General features: G+C 44.0%; 2 protein-coding genes across 3 annotated transcripts in view; both read right to left on the bottom strand.

The window, feature by feature from the left end:
- Positions 1-555: 555 nt before the first annotated feature.
- LOC119883368 (mucin-12-like) lies at positions 556-20293 on the bottom strand. 2 transcript variants are annotated; one of them, XM_038693981.1, is made up of 10 exons: positions 20140-20293; positions 17786-17887; positions 17436-17474; positions 17175-17182; positions 15196-15345; positions 14642-14773; positions 10422-12429; positions 9701-10214; positions 8253-9149; positions 556-6066 (listed from the first exon to the last, which is right to left on the bottom strand). In XM_038693981.1, the coding sequence occupies exons 2-10, from the start codon at positions 17868-17870 to the stop codon at positions 3417-3419; spliced, it is 6483 nt and encodes a 2160-aa protein (XP_038549909.1). In that variant the 5' UTR covers positions 17871-17887; positions 20140-20293; the 3' UTR covers positions 556-3416. The 2 variants fall into 2 exon arrangements, with proteins under 2 accessions (XP_038549909.1, XP_038549910.1); XM_038693982.1 differs by having other exon boundaries at positions 14642-14770.
- The window catches only part of plekhg2 (pleckstrin homology domain containing, family G (with RhoGef domain) member 2), a 125878-nt gene continuing 124833 nt past the window's right edge, over positions 20129-21173 (bottom strand). The window contains exon 12 of the mRNA XM_038692564.1: positions 20129-20220. Coding sequence (XP_038548492.1) covers positions 20129-20220 — 92 coding nt within the window. The remainder of the gene's footprint in view (positions 20221-21173) is intronic.

The raw sequence follows: 21173 nt of genomic DNA, 5'->3' as shown, positions 1-21173 counted from the left end.
CCACTTTCCCTCGTCAGCCCTGCAGTATTTAACCAGCCCATTTTTTACTTTCCCCTTACCTGATTGTCAATGTTATTGTGTGCATAACTTTCAAGCCCCTGTTACCTACCTGTCTGATGTTTTGTTGTAATTTCTTTGGCCAACCATTTTTGGATAAGTTTACCTCTTCAGATTGCCTTTGTGTTTAACCCCTGCCTCGCATTCACACCTGCGTGACAGACAGAGACAGAAAGGCACTATCAAACCTCCTGCAAAGTGATTTTGTGATTGTGTAACTGGTTAATAACTAACTCAAGCTTGTGGCCTGTGGATAACCTGGTGGGCAACGTGTGGAGTCGAACAAGATAAAACAAACCACACAGATCAAGAAGACACGCACACACTAAATCCACTAATGCAGCTTGCAGAAAACAATAAATGAAACAAATGATTTCATCAAACTTTCTTATTGTCACTGCTCTGTTAGCTGCAGCTTGTTGGACACTGTGAGTAAATGTACAGTTTAGCACAGTAGAGTAATAGCGTTAATGGAAAAGAAAAACACGAGTCACTTTGTTTTGATTTTGAACCACATAACTTTATTTTCCGTACTGTACATCTTACTGACTCTGAAGGTTACTGGGTGAAGATCTGGGCTGCATCCGAAAAGTCAAAAAAATCTCCTTTCCTAACCACAGAATGACGTCATAACTGTGGCGAGAGAGACAGACAGAGAGAGAGAGAGGAGGTGCTGCACGGAGCTCTGTGATCAAATATGATTTTAACCACTTTAAATAGTAGCCTAACAAAAAAAGAGCGTTGATAATGTGGCAGGCCGGCACAAATAAATCAATGTGTGGGAAACACCTACTGTAGAGGTCATCCAGCCTGATCATTGCCTTTATTAAGGCGAGGGTGTCAGCATCTGTGACTGAAGTAAAATGAATGAATGATTTTGCTGAAGGCTGCAATACATAACGTGAGGCTACACTCTGCAAAATGATCCTCACTTTGATCACGGTACAAGACCAGTAACAGCTTTTATGGGTCTCAGTTACTGTTGACAGTTTCAGAATCAGAATCGGAATCACAAATACTTTATTGATCCCCGAGGGGAAATTCTGTGATATGTGTTTAAGATAGGCATTTTATAATAACCAATGGTAACTTACATGGTGATCAACATCCTTTATCCATCATGGTCAGTGATTTATTTATTTTTTTTCAACAATAAAACGGTGAAACAGCAAAGCCAAAAGAAAACAAACCAAAAGAAAGAAATAGGCTAATTGTGACTCTTATTCAGGTAGCCTACCATAATGTGTGTTTGTATTGCAGGATTTTTGCTAAATGTGGTCAATGGATTTTATCATTTGAGTTTGAGAACGTGCGTCGCTTTAAATGTTGCCGCCGCAAGGAATTGTGGGACGGCATTCTCTCCTTTCCTTTTGTAAAGGTGCCCTATGCTAAAGGAGAAATGACAGGAAGCATCGAGGCTCCTTTCCTCATCTTATGGGGGTGGGGGTGGGGGGGGGTCCTCTCAGTCTCAACCTGCAGTTTAGTCTAATTGGTCAAATTGTTGTCATGTGACTGAGTCATTTAAAACCTCCCAAATGTGTAATTATGTATTATGTTTTTTTCACATAATAATGTAATTTACATAATGTTTTTCGATCTAAATAAAATTTGAATGAAATGGAATAAAAAAAAACTTTTCATGTTAAACTAATAAAAAATTTTAAATACAAAATACTTTGACAGAATATGGCGCATAATCAGTAGCTCATTGGTGTTTCCTCTCCATTTGTCTCTTTACTTTCACTTCGTCACTGGAAGTATTTTCTGAGCCGGAGTTATTACAAGAGGACCTGTAAACAGCGTGAACAGTGTTTCCTTTAATGGGAAACACAGTTTTGAATCTGGGTGAAAATTCAAACTGATCTGCTTTTTTTGTTTTGTTTTTAATGACAAACAATAAAAACTGAACACTGAGCCTTGCGCATTAGGGTAATCATCAACTCTTAACATATGAAAAAACTGGTATGCCATGCATGTTGCCAAACTAAGTAAAACCTTTCAGCCAATACATCTCGTGCAGCATTTTCCATCTCATTGACTTACTGCTACAACTTCGGAATAGCCAGTGAAACTTGAGATACAAGGTTTCTGAAGGACACTGGCAACAGGAGAGAGTGTAAAGGCAATGAACCAACTGAGTATATCAATATGGGAACAAACAAACACACACAGGTATTGGCTTGGTCTGAAGTTAAAAGGAGAACTTCTTAGACACGTCATTTCAGGCACACACAAACACATACAATCTCTTGATGCATGCAACCAAGAGCTGAAGACACTGTGCAAAATATCAACATTACTTTAAGGATAATAAGTGCCAAAGAGAATAAGACTAAATTCATAAATAAACAATAAAATAAAAAAGAATAATAAAATGATTAAAAAGATAGATTATTATTAACCACAGTCATCACCAACCTGGCCTCAGATAGCCAGACTTTTATGTTTGTTCAACAGAATATAAACAAAACAATAACAAAAATAACTGATTGCATACAGCACTGGTTGGAAACTGGACCTTCAACACGCCTGTGACTGCAAGATTAGCAAAAACGGATGTACTCCAGCTCATTAAATGCTAAAAGTTATGGATGGTCAAAAGTGTCTCAAATGAATGGTTTTTGCAATAAGTCATCACATCCACAGAAAGAGTCCAGAGCCATTCAGAAAGTGAACTGAGTAATAATCAGACTTCAGACATCTGCAAATTCATCACATGAAGCTGTGCTTTTGCATGCTCATCTAGTAAGATCACAGCTAAGTTATTCATTCCCGTTGATGGCCACATATTTGTTAACTTTTTACAACATTAGGACCTTCAAAACAATTCCATTAGCAACAATTCAAAGTCATTAGCCCATATTGACAAATTTGAGCTATGTGCAGGTAGAATTTCCATTCTTGAAAGGTCACCTGTTTAAAGCTCGGGTTTAAAGCTTTTCTAAAAGTCACCAAGATTAATTTTGTACTCTGCATTACATCTAACCCCTAAATGAATCCGATCACGCAGAGGGGAATGACTTAAAATCAGTGTTGAATAGGGCTGACAACATTCACGATGTCCCTTGGATTTCAACTTACTCCCAAGTTGAAGTACCCCATGTTTGCCATTTGAGAAAGATCATGTTCAACTTGGTAAACTCATGGAGTTACAGGGGTTTGTGGTTCACAACAAGCCATGGAAAAGTTCCGGAGGTTTGGACAACTAACTGGAAACCAGCAGTGACACAACATCTTCTTACACTTACTTTGTGTCTTGGCGGTAAATTTCCCACATCTTTTCTAATGCCTTTTTTCCTTCTGTCACCTTTTCTTTTATTGTCTCATAAGGCTATGAAAGAAAGTATTCCCTATTTCTTTCATAGCCTGTTGCAGTTCTGAGGAAGAGGGGAAGCAAGGTGTGAAAGTCCATTGATGCTTACTCTCCTTGTCACCTGCCCTTGTCCCGGTCCTCCTGCTCCGGCTCCACCCTGCAGGGTTTGAGTCAGGCTAACTTGGGCGGTGCTGAAGGAAGTTATTCTGCCACTTCCAGCAATCTGGAGGTTTACCGTGGTGGCATAACTGGTCTTCTGGTTACCCTGTTTGGTAGGAGATGAATGGGCAAAGGGTAGTGGCGATGAGCTTGAGGGTAAGGGTGAAGAGACGGGGGGTACAAGAGGTGTTGTGGTGGCGATTTGGTCCTGAGACTGTGGTTTAACTTGGGATTGGTAGTTGTGTTGCTGGTAGGGGGAAAGTGGGGGGGAATTCATGCCTGAGGCAAGATTTTGTTCACAGGAAGGCCGGGCAATATAGGCGCAGATAAGCTGGCTACGACAATTACCCTCTTCTAGCTCTGGGTCTCCCCATTCTGTCTGGCTGTCTGATGGAACTGGAGAGGAGAGGAGGGTGTGAGAGAGCGAGGACAGAGGAGAAGGAGAAGGAGAGGAGGCAATGGTTGATGTAGCACTTGGATCGAGGCTATCAGTTCCATTATATTTGTTTGACAGCTCTCGTACATCTGGCCATGGCACGCTGGTGAAATGCTGCCCACCAAGGGCCCCCTTCCCTGGGGTAAGCCTGCTAGGTGAGAGTGGGGATTGAAGCCCAGCTCGAGGGCTGAGGCAGGACGGTGAGCTGCCATATGAGGACCATCCACTCCTTGGACTGGTTGGACAGGACTCCTGCTGTTCAAACAACTGTCGGCCACTTCCAATAAATCCAAGGGACCTGCGGCTGCTGTCTGCCCAAGAACGGCGCAGTCCACTAGGGTTGCTCCGGACTGGGCTAGGGGGTCTGTCTGCCAGGCTGGAGGAGAAAGACCTACGAAGGGTTTGAGAGTTTGTTTGGGATGCAGGAGAACAGGGTACAGAAGGGGAAGCGGCTCTGGAACTAACCTGTGGGACCAAAGAAGACGAGGAAGTAGGGAAAGAGGTATTCTTCAGTGTTGGTGAGCCTAATGAGGAAGAAAAGGAAGGAGAGGGAGAGGAAGAACCATGTCTATGGTTTCTAGGTTGAGGTGCTGCAACATTATTTGTCCAAACATTCACTGACACACCAATAGGAGGTGGGGAGAGGATCCGAGGGCTGAGACATGAGGAAGACTGCCCAAATGCTGAACTTGCTGAAGAGGACCTAGATAGCTCTAAAGTGAGGCCTAGTGGGTTATGGGAACTTGCACCTCCTACCCGTGTGCTCCGGGGTTGGGGGGGTTTGTTTGCCATGGGGGAGGAATAATCATGTTGGGAAGGAGGGGAGCAGAGGCGAGAAAATGAGGCAAAGGTTGGAGAGGGAGACGGAGACTGAACTCGTGAGCTGGGCTCGGACGCAGGAAAAGGCCGAGCTACACGGTTGTGCGACCCCAACCATAGAGGATCATGGGTATCTTGCATTGCTGTGGCGTTAGTGCTACCATTTGCTAGTGGCACTTTCTGTGAATTTACTGACCAACCCCCATTACTGACGGCACGGTTAATGCCACAGGTGCTGGTGTTACTTACATTGCTGATCACTGTGGTTATACCAGCTAAACTAATGTTGTTGTTGTTGTTGTTGTTGTTGTTTGGATTCTGTGATGAGTCAGTTTTGGAGTGAAGGAATGAGGGACGAGGGGAAGGGGAAGAAGAGCAGGGATGTTGATGATGGGCCAGATTCGTAGAAAGGGAAGGAGAGCATTGAGAAAGAGAAGGAGAAGGTGACTGCATGGGAGGGGAAGGGCAAGTGGCCCAGGGAGAGGACGGCGGACACCTTGAATGTTGGTACCCATCTTTAGTGCACCCCAGCAGAGCATATGCAGGCATGCTGGGGCCATGCTGACTGGGAGGGAGTTTAGGGGAAGGTGAGCGTTGTCGTAAAAGAGATGAGGTGCTGTGGTTTACTGTATTTATGGGTGGGGCTTGTTGCATGGCAGTGTTCTTTCTTGCCATACTCTGACTGATGGACTGGCTAATACAGGAGGCAGCTAAGGATCTGGCGAATGCAGAGGAAGAAGCGGTGGGTGAGGAGCATGGAGGAGAGCGGTGAGAAGAAGACGGCGTAGGGGAGGGAGGAGGACCTGCTCTTATGGCTGAAGATCTCCCAGAAGACGTAGAGGGAGTGAAAGCAGAGGAGGGTGTAGCAGAGCAGGCAGTGGGAGCTTGTATCAAGGAATCCTTCCCAGAAGAGGGAGTAGGAGAGAAACAGGGGAGAGCCCTGCAGACAGTGTTCAGAGAGGTATCTTCAGTGGACACAGGCGTGGGAGAAGATGCTGGAACAATCCTAAATGGCGTGGTGCAAGGAGATGCTTGGACAGAGGAGGAGGATGAGGAAGGGAGAGCTCTAACAGGGGAAGGGGAACGGTTTCGGAGGCTGGGTCTGAAGGCTGAGGGGGATGTGGTGAGGTCTGTGTCCAGGCCAGGGACGGTAATGGCTAGAATAGGTCTCTCCACCAGGCTGGATGTCTCCAAGGAGGGTCTGGAAGATGGGCGGCTGCCTGAAGGGAACCTGGAAATAGGTAGGCTGGTGGGGGAGCGCTGTTGGTCTGGTTCCCTGGAACTGACAGAGAAACATAGATTTAAAAAGAGGAATTTCATTTTATTAGGATTATTTTTTTATGCCAGTATCTAAGCTACAGTATAATTAGTTTATTCTTCTAGTTTGTGTGTACAGTTGAGGCAATATTTTGACAAAAGTGACTTTGAGTGACGGGATGTGTTTCCAAGGGCAAAATGACAAGGACAATAAACCATTGCAGCTATAGCCAAAAGGTAGCTTTTTTCAAATGGCACACTGCGATTGAGTGAAAGGTTTGGGGATTTTTAATGCATTAGTTCTTGTATTGTTGTCTGTGCGATGGTTAAATCCTGTACCTCTTTTAAAATATCACCTGAATGATACTTCTAAAGTTACAGCCTCAGTTTTGACCCCAGTTTTGATGTCAGTTGATGAATAGTTTACCTTTGGCTTTTAGTTCTAGCACAAGCATGACTCATACGCAGAGGGGAAGAAACGATGCAATCTACTCTCAAGAATTTGATGGGGAAAAAGATGGATGTAGAAGGAGGGAGAGCCAATGCACATGAGTAATATATTACACGTGGGTGAGGTTGTTCATTGAAACTATAAAACATTGCATAACCCCACCATAAGTCCTCCTTTACTTCTCAAATGTTGCATTTTGTGATGTCATTTATGATATATGTAGATCTCATGACAGAATATTTTTGAGAAGGTAACTACAATCTAGAACTAAATTCTAACAGTGTTTTCATGTGTAGTAATTGTATCCTAGTAAACAGGGGTGGAGGCAGATGTTGTTAACATTCAAGGCCTAGCCTAAACCTGTGGGGGATTCTCCCTAGGGAGATTATTTTCCAATTTAAGGCAGTTATATAAACTATTGTTCAAGCTGTATGAGATAATTGAATGCCTTAAAAGTTTGCATATCATTTGGGAAAAACATGATGCTTGCCCAGAAACAAAAACATCCCGTGGAGCCAAATAGACTACTATTTTTTGTATTTAATTGTTCTGTAACTGTCTTTATCAGTGTGAAACCATAAAACAACAAATGTTGTGTTGGGGATCACTCATTTTCAGTCATGCTACCTAAAAAGAGACAGAAAAAGATTGTCTGATGTTTCTTTTTCTATTGAAGTTGTTGAAACATATTTTTGTTATACTATCCTGGAGTTCAATGAATAAATGTTTAACAAATCTACTTCATTTGAATCCATGACATAATAAGATGCGCTGCTCTAATAGCAAATCAAGCCACAACAGGAGTGAAACAAGCTTTGGACCTTCTGTATTATCTGCTTATCTCTACTAGCAAGTTAAAGTTGGTTAGCTAGCCAGCTCACCAACTGACTGCTTCTAGCCTGAGTGTTACAGCTGTGGATTCACACACCTGAAACAACCCTGCTGTTCACAGGCTGATGCTGCTTAACCACTTTTGGTGGATGGCAGCTGATTTAAATAAGTTAATAAAAGAGAACAGTAAAAGAGTAAACATTTTGGTTAGGACTACCTAGGACTCAAAAGGTTAAGTTCTCCATTTAGAGGCCAAAAACTGCTCTCAACTTCTATGCTGTTTATTTGTGTTTTCTGCCAGCTAATTTTCCATTGGTTTGACAAAACATGCTTTTAGCCCACACGCAGTTAGTTGAAATCCAATGATTTAGCCGATGGCAAATTCCTACCGATAACAAGCCAAGGCGAATTCCATCCTGTGCTATACTCAAAGTTCTAACAGTTCAGAAGAGCCCTTAGGCACATGCTTTATACGCTTTATGCTTTGCTGACTTTTGTTTTCCTTTATCACAAAACCAAACAAATCACAGTCTGATTAAAAGGTGATAGGCTTCCACATTTAATAATGAGCTTTACCAAAATAAAAGAGGATATAAATAGGGACAATGTAAAATAGTTTACACAAAAAGTTTGCACAGGAGCCAAACCACAAAACAATGGCCCAAACTGCATTTGGATTGCTCAGCTGTTTATTTTAAACTCCAATAGAGGAAATTATAATGATGTTTTAAGGTTAACAATGTTAAGTGTGGTGTTAAGTCTGGGCTTGTTCCTCTTATGTCAGAACAGGGCTGGGTTTTAGCAAGTATATGCAAATTAGTAAGTCCCTTTATGGAACATTTTCTTTCTGTCTCCTGATAGTAAACAGCCGTTAAGAAGCAGTTGGTACTATTTCAAACATATTGTATTTTAATCTGATGCAGACATACCTATGTTCGAATGGAGAGGTGTTTTTGACATTCCTGGTGTTAGACTGAGCCAGTTTACCCATTGTAGCGGGTATGTCTGATGGCCTCTGGCTGATGAATGTTGGTAGAAAGTCTGTAGACTGAGCCGATGGAGGGCGTGGTTCAGAAAGATTTGATTCAGAGTTTTGAGCTGATGACCATGGTCTTGGTGCTGCTTGTACTCTTGCTTTGTGATCCTCTGGGGTTTCTGTCAATGTATGACTAGTAACCTGTGAGGGGTCAACGGTCTTGTGCGAAGGCTCACTCAGGGGTGGTGGAATTACCAGTTCTCCTAAGGATCTGTAATGAGGTGGATCTGTAAAGATCAATGCTGAACCTTGTAGAATCATCCTAGTTTGTGAAAAAGAATCATTGGTCTCATTTAATTTAATCTGCTCGGTTGGGAGCTCATCTTTCTTTGGACCTCCAGAGGACCCCAGGATTGTGGTGCCTCCCTCCAGCAGGCAAAGTGTTTCCCTCTGGGCCTGATCTCCAGCCAGCCCTGGGTGAGGCATCGTGGATCTGTAGTACTCTGTTGGAGCCTGACTCTGTGTACAAGCTACAGTCAGTCCCATCTCTCCTGAGGAGGTGTTTCCATCCATGTGTACTGAACAAACCACGTTTTCAGGCCCTGTGTGAACACTCTGCACATCTTTAAAGATCTTTAGAAAATCTTTGTTGTCAGTGTGTCCTGTGGAAATGTTGTATTCTGGTTTGTCTTCTTGTGCAGCTGATATATCCTGCTTATATGAATCCAGTTCCCACCGTGAAATGCTGTGACCAGAGAGACTTGGCTCAGAGTGTGCTGGCTGGGTAATGTTTACAGATGTTGAGTCTTCTCTGACGGAGTAAACAGGGCATCCCAGACTCAGCTCCAACCTGCAAAAAATCAGTAGCAGAACCAAACAGAGTCTTTAGAATATAATAAGTCCAGACTGAAAAACACAATGATGAAGATTTGTACTGTGAAATTACAGAAAATGAACATATACAGGATAATGACATATAAGTGTATGTAATGCAGAAATTAGCACAAGAATTTCTTAAGCTGCAGTTCACCTAATAGGCGACAATTGTTGCTTACATACAAACTCTGAGAATAGGAGACCTGCCAAACTCTGTCTTGTTAAAATTTTCCCACAAAAAGGTAGGCCTCTCTTGCCAATTTTTCTTCCTCAAATGTGTTTGAGTAAACATTTGGGAAATGTGTTTTTTTTTAGAAAGTTATAAAGATGTTTTATTTGTTCGGTAATAGGTCTATCATCCTATCACACTTGCCGTGGAAAAAAAGGGCTTTACAAGCACTGCACATAGCATAATGTATCACCTTAACTCCCAATATGCCAGACATTTACATTACTTCCTTTATTTTGAGCTCATCTTGCTGTTTTGTCATATACCAACCATTTCTGTAAATAATATCCACTCACCCTTCTCTTTTCTCTGTGTCCTCAGTATCCGAGTAAACCTCCCCATTTTGATTTACGGGTTTGCCTCTCCTTGTGGACGAGGTAGAGCTGTAGTCCCTGAACTCGGTGACTGTAGAATCCAAGGTCATAGTTGATGTCAAGGGGCTGTTCCTGGCAGAGCAGCACAAACTGGAACGCTGATCTTCAGGTTGTATTCTTATGTGATGTCTGGATTCTGTAGAAGCCAAGGAGGTGTCAGTGGAGGTGTACCCGGAGCTGGAGCTGTTAGCCTGGGCCTGATTGGATGACGGATCTCTTAGCGAAGTGGAAGAATTTTCTCCAGGCGTGGTGGAAACCTGGGAGTTGTCGCCTGATCTACAGCCCACACTGGAGTCTCTTTCTTTAGTCAGGGCAGAGATGAAGTCTCTGGGCCTGGAGAGGTTGAATCCATTTGTCTGGTGGTGGCAGGCCAGGGTCAGCTGCTCTTTGACAAACAGCAGAGGCTCACAGGGGGCCATCACTGTCTGCGGGAAATCTAGAGGAGAACAACAGAGAACAAGTATTTTAGTAATGGACTGTAACTGATTGCAAAGAAATCAGTTGTTAGCCGTGTAGCAGCATTGCTCTGGCCAGTCTGACTGTCCACCACTTTAGTCTAGAGCGAAATTATCTTGGCTACTGAATCTCAAAGAAACCCCCAAGTCATTGTATCTTGGAAGATATTTTAAAAAGGCCAACCTACCATTTGTCAGGCTCTCCGCTGTCTTTATCATCCTCTCCTCCTGGATCGTTTGGTAATCCTGGCTCATGGTTTGGGTCTGGTACTGGCTTTGAGTCTCGGTCTGGTTCTGTGTCTGACCCCAAATCTGGCTTTTGGGTTGGATCTGCAACTGCTGCCTAGTTTGTGTTATGGTTTGGCTCTGAACTTTGGCTTCTGAGAGAGTTTGGGTTCCATATTTGGTTTCTGTACTGGTATCTGATGGATTGATTTCCCTTTTGTAATGTGTTTGCTGTTGGGACTCAGTTGGGATCTGTATTTGAGTCTGAGATAGAACTTGAGTCTGGCTTTTAGTTTGGGTCTCCATTGAGTGTCCAGATAGTCTACCTGAGCCCCATGATGGGTTCCGTACAGCGCTGGCCCGTTTCTGATGCAGTGGGACCTTCATGGTACTTGCTTTGGCACTGTACATCCGGGCCAATGTTTGGACCTTGCTCAGAATACGCTCTGAGTTTTCCATCAGCACAGGATCCACCACAGGGCTTGCCTCAAATAACCCAATACCGGCTACATCTGATCCCATGCCCTCAAACAAGGCCCGGTTAGCAGTGACAATTCTAGAGTGGCGGGACCATCTACCCACTTTTATCTGACTGGGAAGACCCTCAAGGTTCCCGCCGGTCTTAGCCAAGTCCCTCTGTTTGGTTCTATTCCAAGAGGACTGAGTTTTGGTCTCAGTTTTTTTACATTGTTCTGTAGGTGGCAGAGGTGTAGAGGGTTCTTTGTGACTTCTATTTGGTTCTGCTGGGCCTACTTGTTTAGGTTCATGGCCATTTGTAACAGCTTGGTTTCCAGCACCGGTTTTGGTTGTTTCATCTCTGCACTTGTACTGTTTGGTAGGAGATGGTCCTTCTCCTTCCAGTGAATTTCCATCTTGCTGCCCAGTACTCACAACACTTGTCTTTCCCTCTTGTCTTTCTTCTAGCGCTTCCTCCAGTGGTCCTTTACAGACCTTTTCATTTTTGTCTTGTATCTCAGCCTCTTCCGCAACAGGCCTGTTTGGGTTCAACTGCAGATTCAGACCCGCTTGGTCTGGGGTCTTCTTGTCCTGCATCACGGTGGAGGTTGGTGACTTTATTGGGTCCTCTGTATCAACGTCCAGGAAGTTGATACAGAGTTGATCTGCTGAGAGTGGAGTAGGGAAAGAGATGGGACCAGTAGGGGAATAGAGCTCAGTCTCTTGATGAACCTCACTGTTGGTTGCTTCAGTTGTTTCACACTTGGATTGTCCACCTTCTGGCGCACATTGCTGTCCACCTACATCAAAGCGTGATACCGAATCCTTCACTAAACCAGATGGGATTTGTGAGAAACTGCTCCTCCTTCTTGATGCCACACCTTCTCCCTGTTCATCCTCCTCTTCCTCATGCTCGTCCTCTTCGGCCTCGGCTGCTGCCTCATAGTAACTCCTGATCTTTTCAATAATCTTCTTGTCACGTTTGGTTAGGTGGGAGCCTCTTGTGGGTGGCTGGCGTCTCAGTATGTGGTGATGATGGAGATCTGGATTTGGGGAGGAAGTGTTGGCCTTAGTATTTGCCTCTTCCCTGGGTAAGTGACAACTGCTGCTGTTTTCTCTTTCTTTCTCTACTGAGATAGGGGGATCTGATGTCGGGGCAGGAATGATACTCTCTTCCTCTCCTTCATCTCTTGTTTTCTTCTCTTCTTTCTCTTTCTCTACCACTTCTCCTTGTGTCTTTCCATCCTCCTCCACTTCCTTTTCCACTTGACTTGTTGCCTCTGGAATTTCTTGAACTTCATTTGTAGTTTGATTTTCAAGTCCATCTTCCTCTGCAGAGCCACCGGTCTGACTTCGGAGGGTTCCGTTGTTCTCCATCTCTACTCTTTCCTGCTCCTGTTGGTTTGTGGGTCTTTGTTCTGGGCTGGAGGGGCAGGCGACTGGGGGCAGTGGGCAGGTGAAGTTTGTCTGGTTAGATGGAGGCTGACTTTCTTTGGGCTGATCCAGAACCTGCTCCTGCAAGAAAAGTAAGACCACAGTGTTTAAAAATGACTCTACTTTGGTATCAATATTAGTTGTAGTAACAGACTGTTATGACCTGGAGTCATATTGGTTTGGATGTGAGTCTCAATGATGTGTATTTCTGCCTGCTGTTATCTGCCTGCTGTTACCCTCCCTACCCGAGGGAGGAGCCATTTTGTTTGTCTGTGTTACAGGTGGTGGACAGCGGATTGGGCTGGAGGATTTCCTGTATAAAGGAACCTGTGTGGAGGCCGCGCGCTCTCTTCTCCCATTCCCCTACCTCCCCAGCCAGACGGGGTGCTCTGGGGAAAACCTCCTGGTGTATTATAGCCTATACTGTATTTCACCTATGTGCTGGAAGTTAGCGGTGTAATGAGCTGCCATTTATTTTGAATATTGTTTTCTCCTGTTTTCTGGCCAGGGAGTCAGGTTAAGTATTTTTTGTTTCCTTTTGTATTTTACTTTTACATTTTACGTTGTCGGATTAATTATTGGGATGGGAAAAGGTGGTTTTGTTTGTTGTTTTGGCCTAGCTCTCCCTGATGTCTTGGTTTTCTATACCATCTGTGAATAAATCTAACATTAACCGACAGAATATCCCGTAGCCCTTTGATGATTTATGGGGAGTGGGGACAAGAGAGGAGACATCATGTTGCGCTCAGGCTTCCCTTAGGCTGGGCGTAACACAGACCCTTTGGAGGAAATTCATCAGTCTGTCTGAATGAAATAAAAACCCGGATGTCTTCTAACCTACTCAAACTAAACAGCAGCAAAACAGAGCTACTGGTAGTGGCTCCCAAGAGGATAGGTGATCTATTCCTCAAAGTGGATGGTTGCTTCATCTCTCCATCCCAAGAAGTCCGCAACCTTGGTGTAATTTTGGACTCCACCCTTTCCTTCCAGTCACATATCAAACTCATTACCAAGTCTGCCTTCTACCACCTCAAACACACTTCGACTTTCACTCTCAGACTCTGTGGCAGAGTCACACATCCATGCCTTCATCGCCTCCCGCTTGGATTACTGCAATGGGGTCCTGTATGGGGTACCCAGCAAGGTCCTGGACAGGCTACAATATGTGCAGAACTCGACTGCCAGGGTTCACACCCTCACTCGGACGTGGCAGCACATCACCCCAATCCTCACTCAGCTTCATTGGCTCGCGGTCAAATTCCACATCACCTACAAAATCCTACTCCTCACCTATAAATCTCTTCATGCCACTGCACCCCAGTACCTACTGGACCTTCTCCACGCCTACAACCCCTCATGGAACCTGCGGTCCACCGACAAGGGCCTGCTCTCTGTCCCCAACACCAGACTACGAACTTTTGGTGACAGAGCCTTCAGCGTCACAGCCCCCACCCTCTGGAACTCCTTCCCCACAGAGATCTGAAATGCTCCCTCTCTGGACATCTTCAAACAACTCCTAAAACCCCACTTCTTCACAAAGGCATTCAACCCTGAATGACTTGTATTGTTCTCTCTGTGGTTATGTGTAAAGTGTCCTTGGGTCCTGTGAAAGCCGCTATAAAAATATGTTGTTATTATTATTATTATCAGTACAAATATTACGTATATAATAGTCTAAAAATTGGGATCTTGGATATCACTATTTCATTAAGTCAATAAAAACATGGCTTGCTTTAGCAATGCACCAGAAAAAAATGAGAATGTGTTTGTTTTTGCTTTAGACCAAGTAATCTTGAATATTACTGGCCAGTTCAATCCATCTCAAGGGGAGTAATGGTGTTGGTGTCCCCATGACCTTCCACAAATTCTACAATCAAGCACTGTCATAGAACAAGTATCACTATCTAACTGGCAGATTTTCATTAAATTTGCAGAGCCCATTCTTGTTCCCCAGATGACAAACCTTAGCTTTAATGGATTTCGGTCCTTTCAGGACAAATGCTGATTTTTTGTACCACTACTGATGAGACTTTAAGAACAACAAAAATGTTTGTTTGTTCATTTTGTACAAAACCTTTACATGTTGGTGTTTTAAGTACATAACTGCCTCTAGGGGCTGCAATCAGAACTTTAAATGGTTTGTTTATAAATTACTTTTGTCCATCAGATTAAAACGGATTATAGATAGTACAGCAGAAAAACAATTGAAATTGTGTATTGGTGGATCAGGTAATGACATTTTTGAGTAGGGTTGAATCTTTTATGTTATATATAGAGCAGAGTGTATTCTCACCATTGTGTCAGTGTGAATGGCAGTGAGTCCTTCCCTGGCTCTACTTTGGTTAATGAACTCCAGGATCTCTTCTGTGATGGACAGGGTGGGAGGAGGGCTGAGGGGGGACAACTCCTCTTCTTCCTCTTCCTGCTCATTTGAATAGAATGGAAAAGAATACATATGAATACAACAGGATATTATTATTAGTAGTAGTAGTAGTATTAAACAAGTAAATGTCTTTTTACATCCTACAACTGTAGTTCAAGTTAATTAAGTCAAATTCAAGTTTACAAATTTTTACAATTTCACATTGTTCCAGCAATACATTTTACAGATTGTCAGATTGAGTCAAAGTTACATCTCAGTCAGCCTCCTTTGATGCAGAAATGCAAGGGGTAATCAAAGCTTACAGAATGGCATGTCAACTCCAATCTAATCTAATATAATATGAAGTGAAGTCACGTTATGTCACTTCTAATCTAATACAATCTCCTCAAATGTAATGCTCCATATAATCTAATTTCATCTAATGTAACCTAACGCCATACCTCATCCCTGTCACAGTAAAATACCTCTTCTCCTGGATTTGGTCGCAGCTGTGGCATCAGGCCTGGCTCGGGCCTGTTGACCTCCACCTCGATGACGGAGGACGCGAGTGTGCTGCTGCTGCCTGCTGAGCCCAGACTGTCTGCCTGGCAAAGCTCACCCTCACTGCCCGCCTGCTGCAAAAACAACATCCAGCCACGCAGACAGCATGAAAACAATGCCACTTTAAATGATTCCCAACCCTGGTCAATTCCCCAGTCCAGTCCTAGATTTTAGGCAAACTCATCATAAATTTATTTTTACAATCCCACCTCAGTGAAGCTTCATTTTCCTCTGTAAATGATATCCTTTAGATGTCCTTTATCAAATGGTCCTTTCCTGTGATATGTGAGCCCGGTGTCAATGATTGTGCTAATTTCAATCCAAAAAAATTATCTTTTCCTAAACCCTAAAGTAGTTTTGGAACATAACTAAAACCAGGATGTTTTCTAAACCTAATCAAAACCAAGATCTTTTTCTGAACCTAAAGGCATTTAATATGGAAGTTGAAGACTACATAATCCAAAAGGCGTTTCTTTATGATGCTGAGGGGTACCTTCTGCATCAAATACCGACGCTTTGTCAGGCTTTCTCAGAGCCTTGCTATTTGACGTCCTGAGATGAGAACGTGTTGGATATGTCTATCCCCAGATCTTGTCTAAACAGGGAATACATCCCAGTAACTATTGTGGGAAAGTAGAATATATTTAAAGAGGAAGGTTTTTTGTGTTTAGATACTGACCACGGTGCTCCCCACAAGAATACACCAATCTCCGCACAGCAGAGAGACTCGGGCGTGACAATGATAAGGCTAATATATATTTGTTTCTATGAATTTGCTGTTTTCACTTTTTAAAAACATTTACATGACTTTGTTTTTGGTACTTAATTACAAAAAAGTACCTCAGAATAGCATGGATTATTGGTAAAACTATCAGTTTTTAGTTGTCACCAAGGCCCGGACCTCCGTAGTTATATGTAGAAATCATTGGTATCATTGGTAACAAGCTCAACTTAAATGAAGGCTTTAGGACCATGTGGACGCAGCTGATTACACCATCGCAACCCTCATTTCAAGTTGAGAAACTGTTTCCCCATCGATGGTCAGTGTCCAGACCTGAGGAAACACCAGAAGCACATGACAACGAGAGAGCGCCGCTGTGTGCAGGCAGAGTTTTGGGTGATAAATATGTTTAGATTTGGATTTCAGGGTGGGTGAAATAGGGTGAAGCTTCTCCCCATCAAGAGAGACGCTGTGCGCATTTACGAGCCACAGCAGCATTTCCTCATGTTTAAATCTCCCGACAGGATGTTAAATAATACGCTGTCTCCACATCCAAACGGCCTCACACACAGTCCAGGTCATACAGAGACACTGTCTGGAGGAAAGCATGGGCTGGATAATGAATACTGCACTGTTCAGCTGCACTATCTGTGGCTTCGCTGTCTAATCTTTCGCCCGGGAACAGGGCTGTGGCCTCTTCCTCTTCCCGGTCTTAGCGTCTGTGGCACTGGTACTACAGAACAAGTCGGCAACTTTTTTACATGTACTTGCATTACTCAGTTTTTCCATGTTCAGTTGTTGCTCATTTTCCAACTGTCAGTGTCTCTGTGGTGTGTGAGTGAGATGGGCGGGGCTAAGGGCTGCGTAGACGTTCATATGGAATATGACGTTCATATGTAAACAGGCCTGGGGAGAAGGGGGGTTGGCCCGTGTTGCTCAACCTTCTGACTACTTTTTCATTATTAGTAAAAAAGTACAGGCTAAGGAAGGCGGCCCACCGGCCCTGAGGTTGGACGGCCCACCGGGACTCCAGTTGGCCAGACCGCCACTGTTGTGAGGCTCCCTGTATGTCACCACCTCAGTCTGTGATTGACAGCTATTGCTTCATCCAAGAACAGATATTGATATAGCAGGACCTTTTCACAGTCAATAGAACATGAAAGTGCTGAAACACTGTCTTACCTTCAAAGCTGCAGGATTCCCCCGGTTTGTGGGCAGGAGTCGGTGGAGGGTGAAGGGAGGAGGTGTGTGAAGAACAGATGGGTGGGAGACGGAGATGTTATCAAGATGTTTGACAGGAACTTGGCTTCCATTCCACAACTAAGTAAATCTCATTTTCTATGATGCCTTGTTTTTACAAGTTCAGTGGCTGAACTGAAGGGATCTGCCTCAGTAGTGTGATTGTCTGAATTGTAAATGTGACCTTAGAGGAAATGTTCTCACCATTGGGATGAAACGCTGCTTCGATGTCTTTAGCTGGAGCTGTAAAAGAAACAACTTTATCTGCTCTGTTGGCTCAGGATTATGGAATCAGAATGTTTCTTATAACAACACCACTTAATGCTGGTTTGAAATTATAGAGGGAAGGTTTTTTTTCTCAGTTATCAGGAGGAAAATAATTATAATCTCACAACTTTGCATCAAAGCTGAACATCTGGATATGAAGGATGAACGAAAAGTCTGTAGAGTGGGTTGTGTGAGCCCTGAGCAGTTGACTGAAGGCGTGTTGGTAGCCGTCCTCAGGCATGCTGTGGACTGTTTCTACAAGTGCTTTAAATGAGCTCTCTGCCTACCTGACTGTCTCCTGGTGCGTCTATACGGCAGGTTTCCCTCCAGCAGAAGCGGCAGACTTTTCCTGGACTTCTCAGGCGTGTACATCAGCAGCTCTGGTGGCTCTAAATGGACAAACAGAGCGAAGAGACCCTTAGTCACTTCAGAATACCTGCTGAATAACTGGAGTGACTCTCAGGTTCTAGCGCACATACTGTACAGGTGCATCTCTGAATATCGTGGGAAAGTTTATTGTGAGCACCAGAACCAGACTGAGAGATTAAAGCCTTAAAGTCTTTTCAGGTCGACATTTCTGTGTTATAAATTCTTTATTCTAAAATTCTATAATTTTTTGGGGATATTCTACGATTTAAACTATAATCATCAAGACTAAAACTAAAAAAGCTTGAAATATTGGGGGCTTAGCCAAGGCAAGAAGTCATTCATGTTTTTACCCCGTAGCCTTTGTGAAACTGAACCTTTTACCGACTTTACCCATAAAAAATGAGCTACAATTTAATTATGTATAATGTACCAATACATTATTCTGATTTTTATAATTACTACTGATAATAATTAACACAACTAATATTAATTGTGTGGGGGAGTCTGGGGGTTCTGCCCCTGGAAAAACAACTTAATTTCTTGCATTCTGGTGAATTTTTCTGCACCAATTTATTGAGGAAATGTCTAATTTTATAAAAGGAAACACAAAATTCACAAACTCCTGGTGACAATTCAGAATATAGAAATATAGTAAGATAATGAGTAATATAATGCAGAAAGGCTCTCCAGCATTCTGTGCCGCTGTCACATATGTTATGTGGCACTTTTTCACCTCAATGATACATTCATTCATTTTAATTCAGTTATAAACTCCTGGACTTTTAATAGCTCCTGTTTTTCAGCAGGTCAGATTCTCTGGCACAGATCTGTGTTCTCTGACAGTTGCAGGATAATTTTTTGAGAGTGAAGTCATAATATTTGAACTAAATCTACCTGCTTTCCCCTGCGGTACTGCTGTGCTGATATGGTGGTAGGCCGCCCCCTTTAGACACAGAGCCTCGATGAGACGAGAAAAATTACCTGGCGACGCTGATGCAGAGAATTTATAGTTTCCACATAGGTGTAATTTACGCTGGGGACACTGGGGACGCTGGGGACATGTCCCCAGCACTTTCTGAAATGGCTGACTTTGTCCCCACCACTTTTTTAAAGCATAATTTGTTAAAAACGTTCTGAAATGCAGTGTGTATTTGTGCTTGTGTTCTTCTATATTTCTATTCTTGTCATCAAATCTCATGTGCATAGCCAACAATGTGTTAGTCTGTCTCTCAGCAATGTCCGACTTCCTGTATGTAGCTCTGAGCTCTCTGCCTCTTGGTCCCTCGTTTGAAAAACACCTCGCAAATACATAGTTTAATGCACAGAAAGGGTCGGTTCCTAAAGCAGCTGCTCGCTCTAGTTTTTATCAAGCAAACAGGAGGAAACAGTGTCTTTGTTGGGGACTATTTTCAGCGGCTGATGAATCCACATGTGGTGCTCTAGTGAGTATTTGGGGCAGCGGGACGGTGTGTGTTTTACAGTTTTTCTAGATTGCTTAAACACTGTAATCAGGCTTTTGAACTAACAAAACCATAACAATTAATCAAAGAGCACACCGATCTCTCTAAACTCTAAACACTATTCCTCTTTACCACACATTTTTCAGATAACGACTAATTTGGGTTATTATTCAGAATCATAACGTATAGTTGTATCAATATGTGTTTTTAATCAACAGCTGACTGTCAAATAATATTTCAGCAATATTTACAGTCAGTTTTCACATCAAACTGGACGGATACTAAAGAGTAACTGCTCTAATAATTCTAGTGTTAATTAAACTAAAATTGTTTCTGCTTGAAGTGACTGAAGTTTAGTCTAAGATGATTTTATAAACACTCAACACATCTAAACAAATGAACAGCTTTAATCCGTCCTCTGCTCTTTTATCTCCTCTAACTTGGCTACAACTTCCCTACTGTCTCTTGTTCAGTGAGAAGCCTGAGCTATGGCTACGAATGGAGGAGGAGGGGGAGGAGGAGGAGGGGGAGGGGGAGGGGGAGGGGGAGGAGGGGGAGGCGGGGGAGGGGGGGGGGGGGGGGGGGGGGGGGGGGGGGGGGGGGGGGGGGGGCGGGGGAGGGGGAGGGGGAGGAGAGGGAGGAGAGGGAGGAGGAGGAGGAGGAGGGGGAGGGGGAGGAGAGGGAGGAGGGGGAGGGGGAGGAGGGGGAGGAGGAGGGGGAGGAGGAGGAGGAGTTTGTTACTGCGTTGTTACTGCATGATGTGCCATATTTTCTCTGTCTGCAGCAGAAGTAAGAAGATGACTAACCCTTACCTGATTGACGTCTGGCTCTGTGGTAGCCGTGGATATCGTCCAATCGCGATGATGCGGAGGACTTCTGGTCGAACTGAGGAGCTGAAATACAGGAAATTATTCACCATGTTATGAAATTCTTATGAACAGGTGTGTGTCGGTGTGTGTGTCGGTGTGTGTAGGTGTGTGTCGGTGTGTGTCGGTGTGTGTCGGTGTGTGTGTAGGTGTGTGTCGGTGTGTGTCGGTGTGTGTAGGTGTGTGTCGGTGTGTCGGTGTGTGTCGGTGTGTGTAGGTGTGTGTCGGTGTGTGTCGGTGTGTGTGTAGGTGTGTGTAGGTGTGTGTCGGTGTGTGTGTAGGTGTGTGTCGGTGTGTGTCGGTGTGTGTCGGTGTGTGTAGGTGTGTGTCGTGTGTGTCGGTGTGTGTCGGTGTGTGTAGTGTGTAGGTGTGTGTCGTGTGTGTGTAGGTGTGTAGGTGTGTGTCGGTGTGTTGTAGGTGTGTGTCGGTGTGTGTCGGTGTGTGTATGTGTGTGTAGGTGTGTGTGTAGGTGTGTGTCGTGTGTGTGTCGGTGTGTGTAGGTGTGTAGTGTGTGTAGGTGTGTGTCGGTGTGTGTGGGTGTGTGTCGGTGTGTGTGGGTGTGTGTAGGTGTGTGTAGGTGTGTGTGTAGGTGTGTGTCGGTGTGTGTAGGTGTGTGTCGGTGTGTGTAGTGTGTGTAGGTGTGTGTAGGTGTGTGTAGGTGTGTGTCGGTGTGTGTAGGTGTGTGTCGTGTGTGTAGGTGTGTGTAGGTGTGTGTAGGTGTGTGTCGGTGTGTGTGTGTGTGTAGGTGTGTGTCGTGTGTGTCGGTGTGTGTCGGTGTGTGTAGGTGTGTGTGTAGTGTGTGTCGGTGTGTGTCGGTGTGTGTAGGTGTGTAGGTGTGTGTGTAGGTGTGTTAGGTGTGTGTGTAGGTGTGTGTAGGTGTGTGTCGGTGTGTGTAGGTGTGTGTCGGTGTGTGACGGTGTGTGTCGGTGTGTGTAGGTGTGTCGGTGTGTGTCGGTGTGTGTCGGTGTGTAGGTGTGTGT

Source organism: Micropterus salmoides, unplaced genomic scaffold (genome assembly GCF_014851395.1).
Source record: "Micropterus salmoides isolate LMB-PRFRI ecotype aquatic unplaced genomic scaffold, ASM1485139v1 Ms_hic_scaffold_3, whole genome shotgun sequence".
In the NCBI taxonomy this organism is placed as follows: domain Eukaryota; kingdom Metazoa; phylum Chordata; class Actinopteri; order Centrarchiformes; family Centrarchidae; genus Micropterus; species Micropterus salmoides.
The sequence above is the reverse complement of the archived record's forward strand: the minus strand, read 5'-3'. Positions and strand labels throughout refer to the sequence as shown.

Bases quoted from the DNA above. Each gene is read 5' to 3' on its own strand.
- LOC119883368 (XM_038693981.1), bottom strand. From the start codon at position 17,870: ATGTACACGCCTGAGAAGTCCAGGAAAAGTCTGCCGCTTCTGCTGGAG. The intron at 17,475-17,785 runs GTAGGCAGAGAG...TTTCTTTTACAG, and splicing joins ACGCACCAGGAGACAGTCAG to CTCCAGCTAAAGACATCGAA. The intron at 10,215-10,421 runs GTAGGTTGGCCT...GTTCTCCTCTAG, and splicing joins AGCGGAGAGCCTGACAAATG to ATTTCCCGCAGACAGTGATG.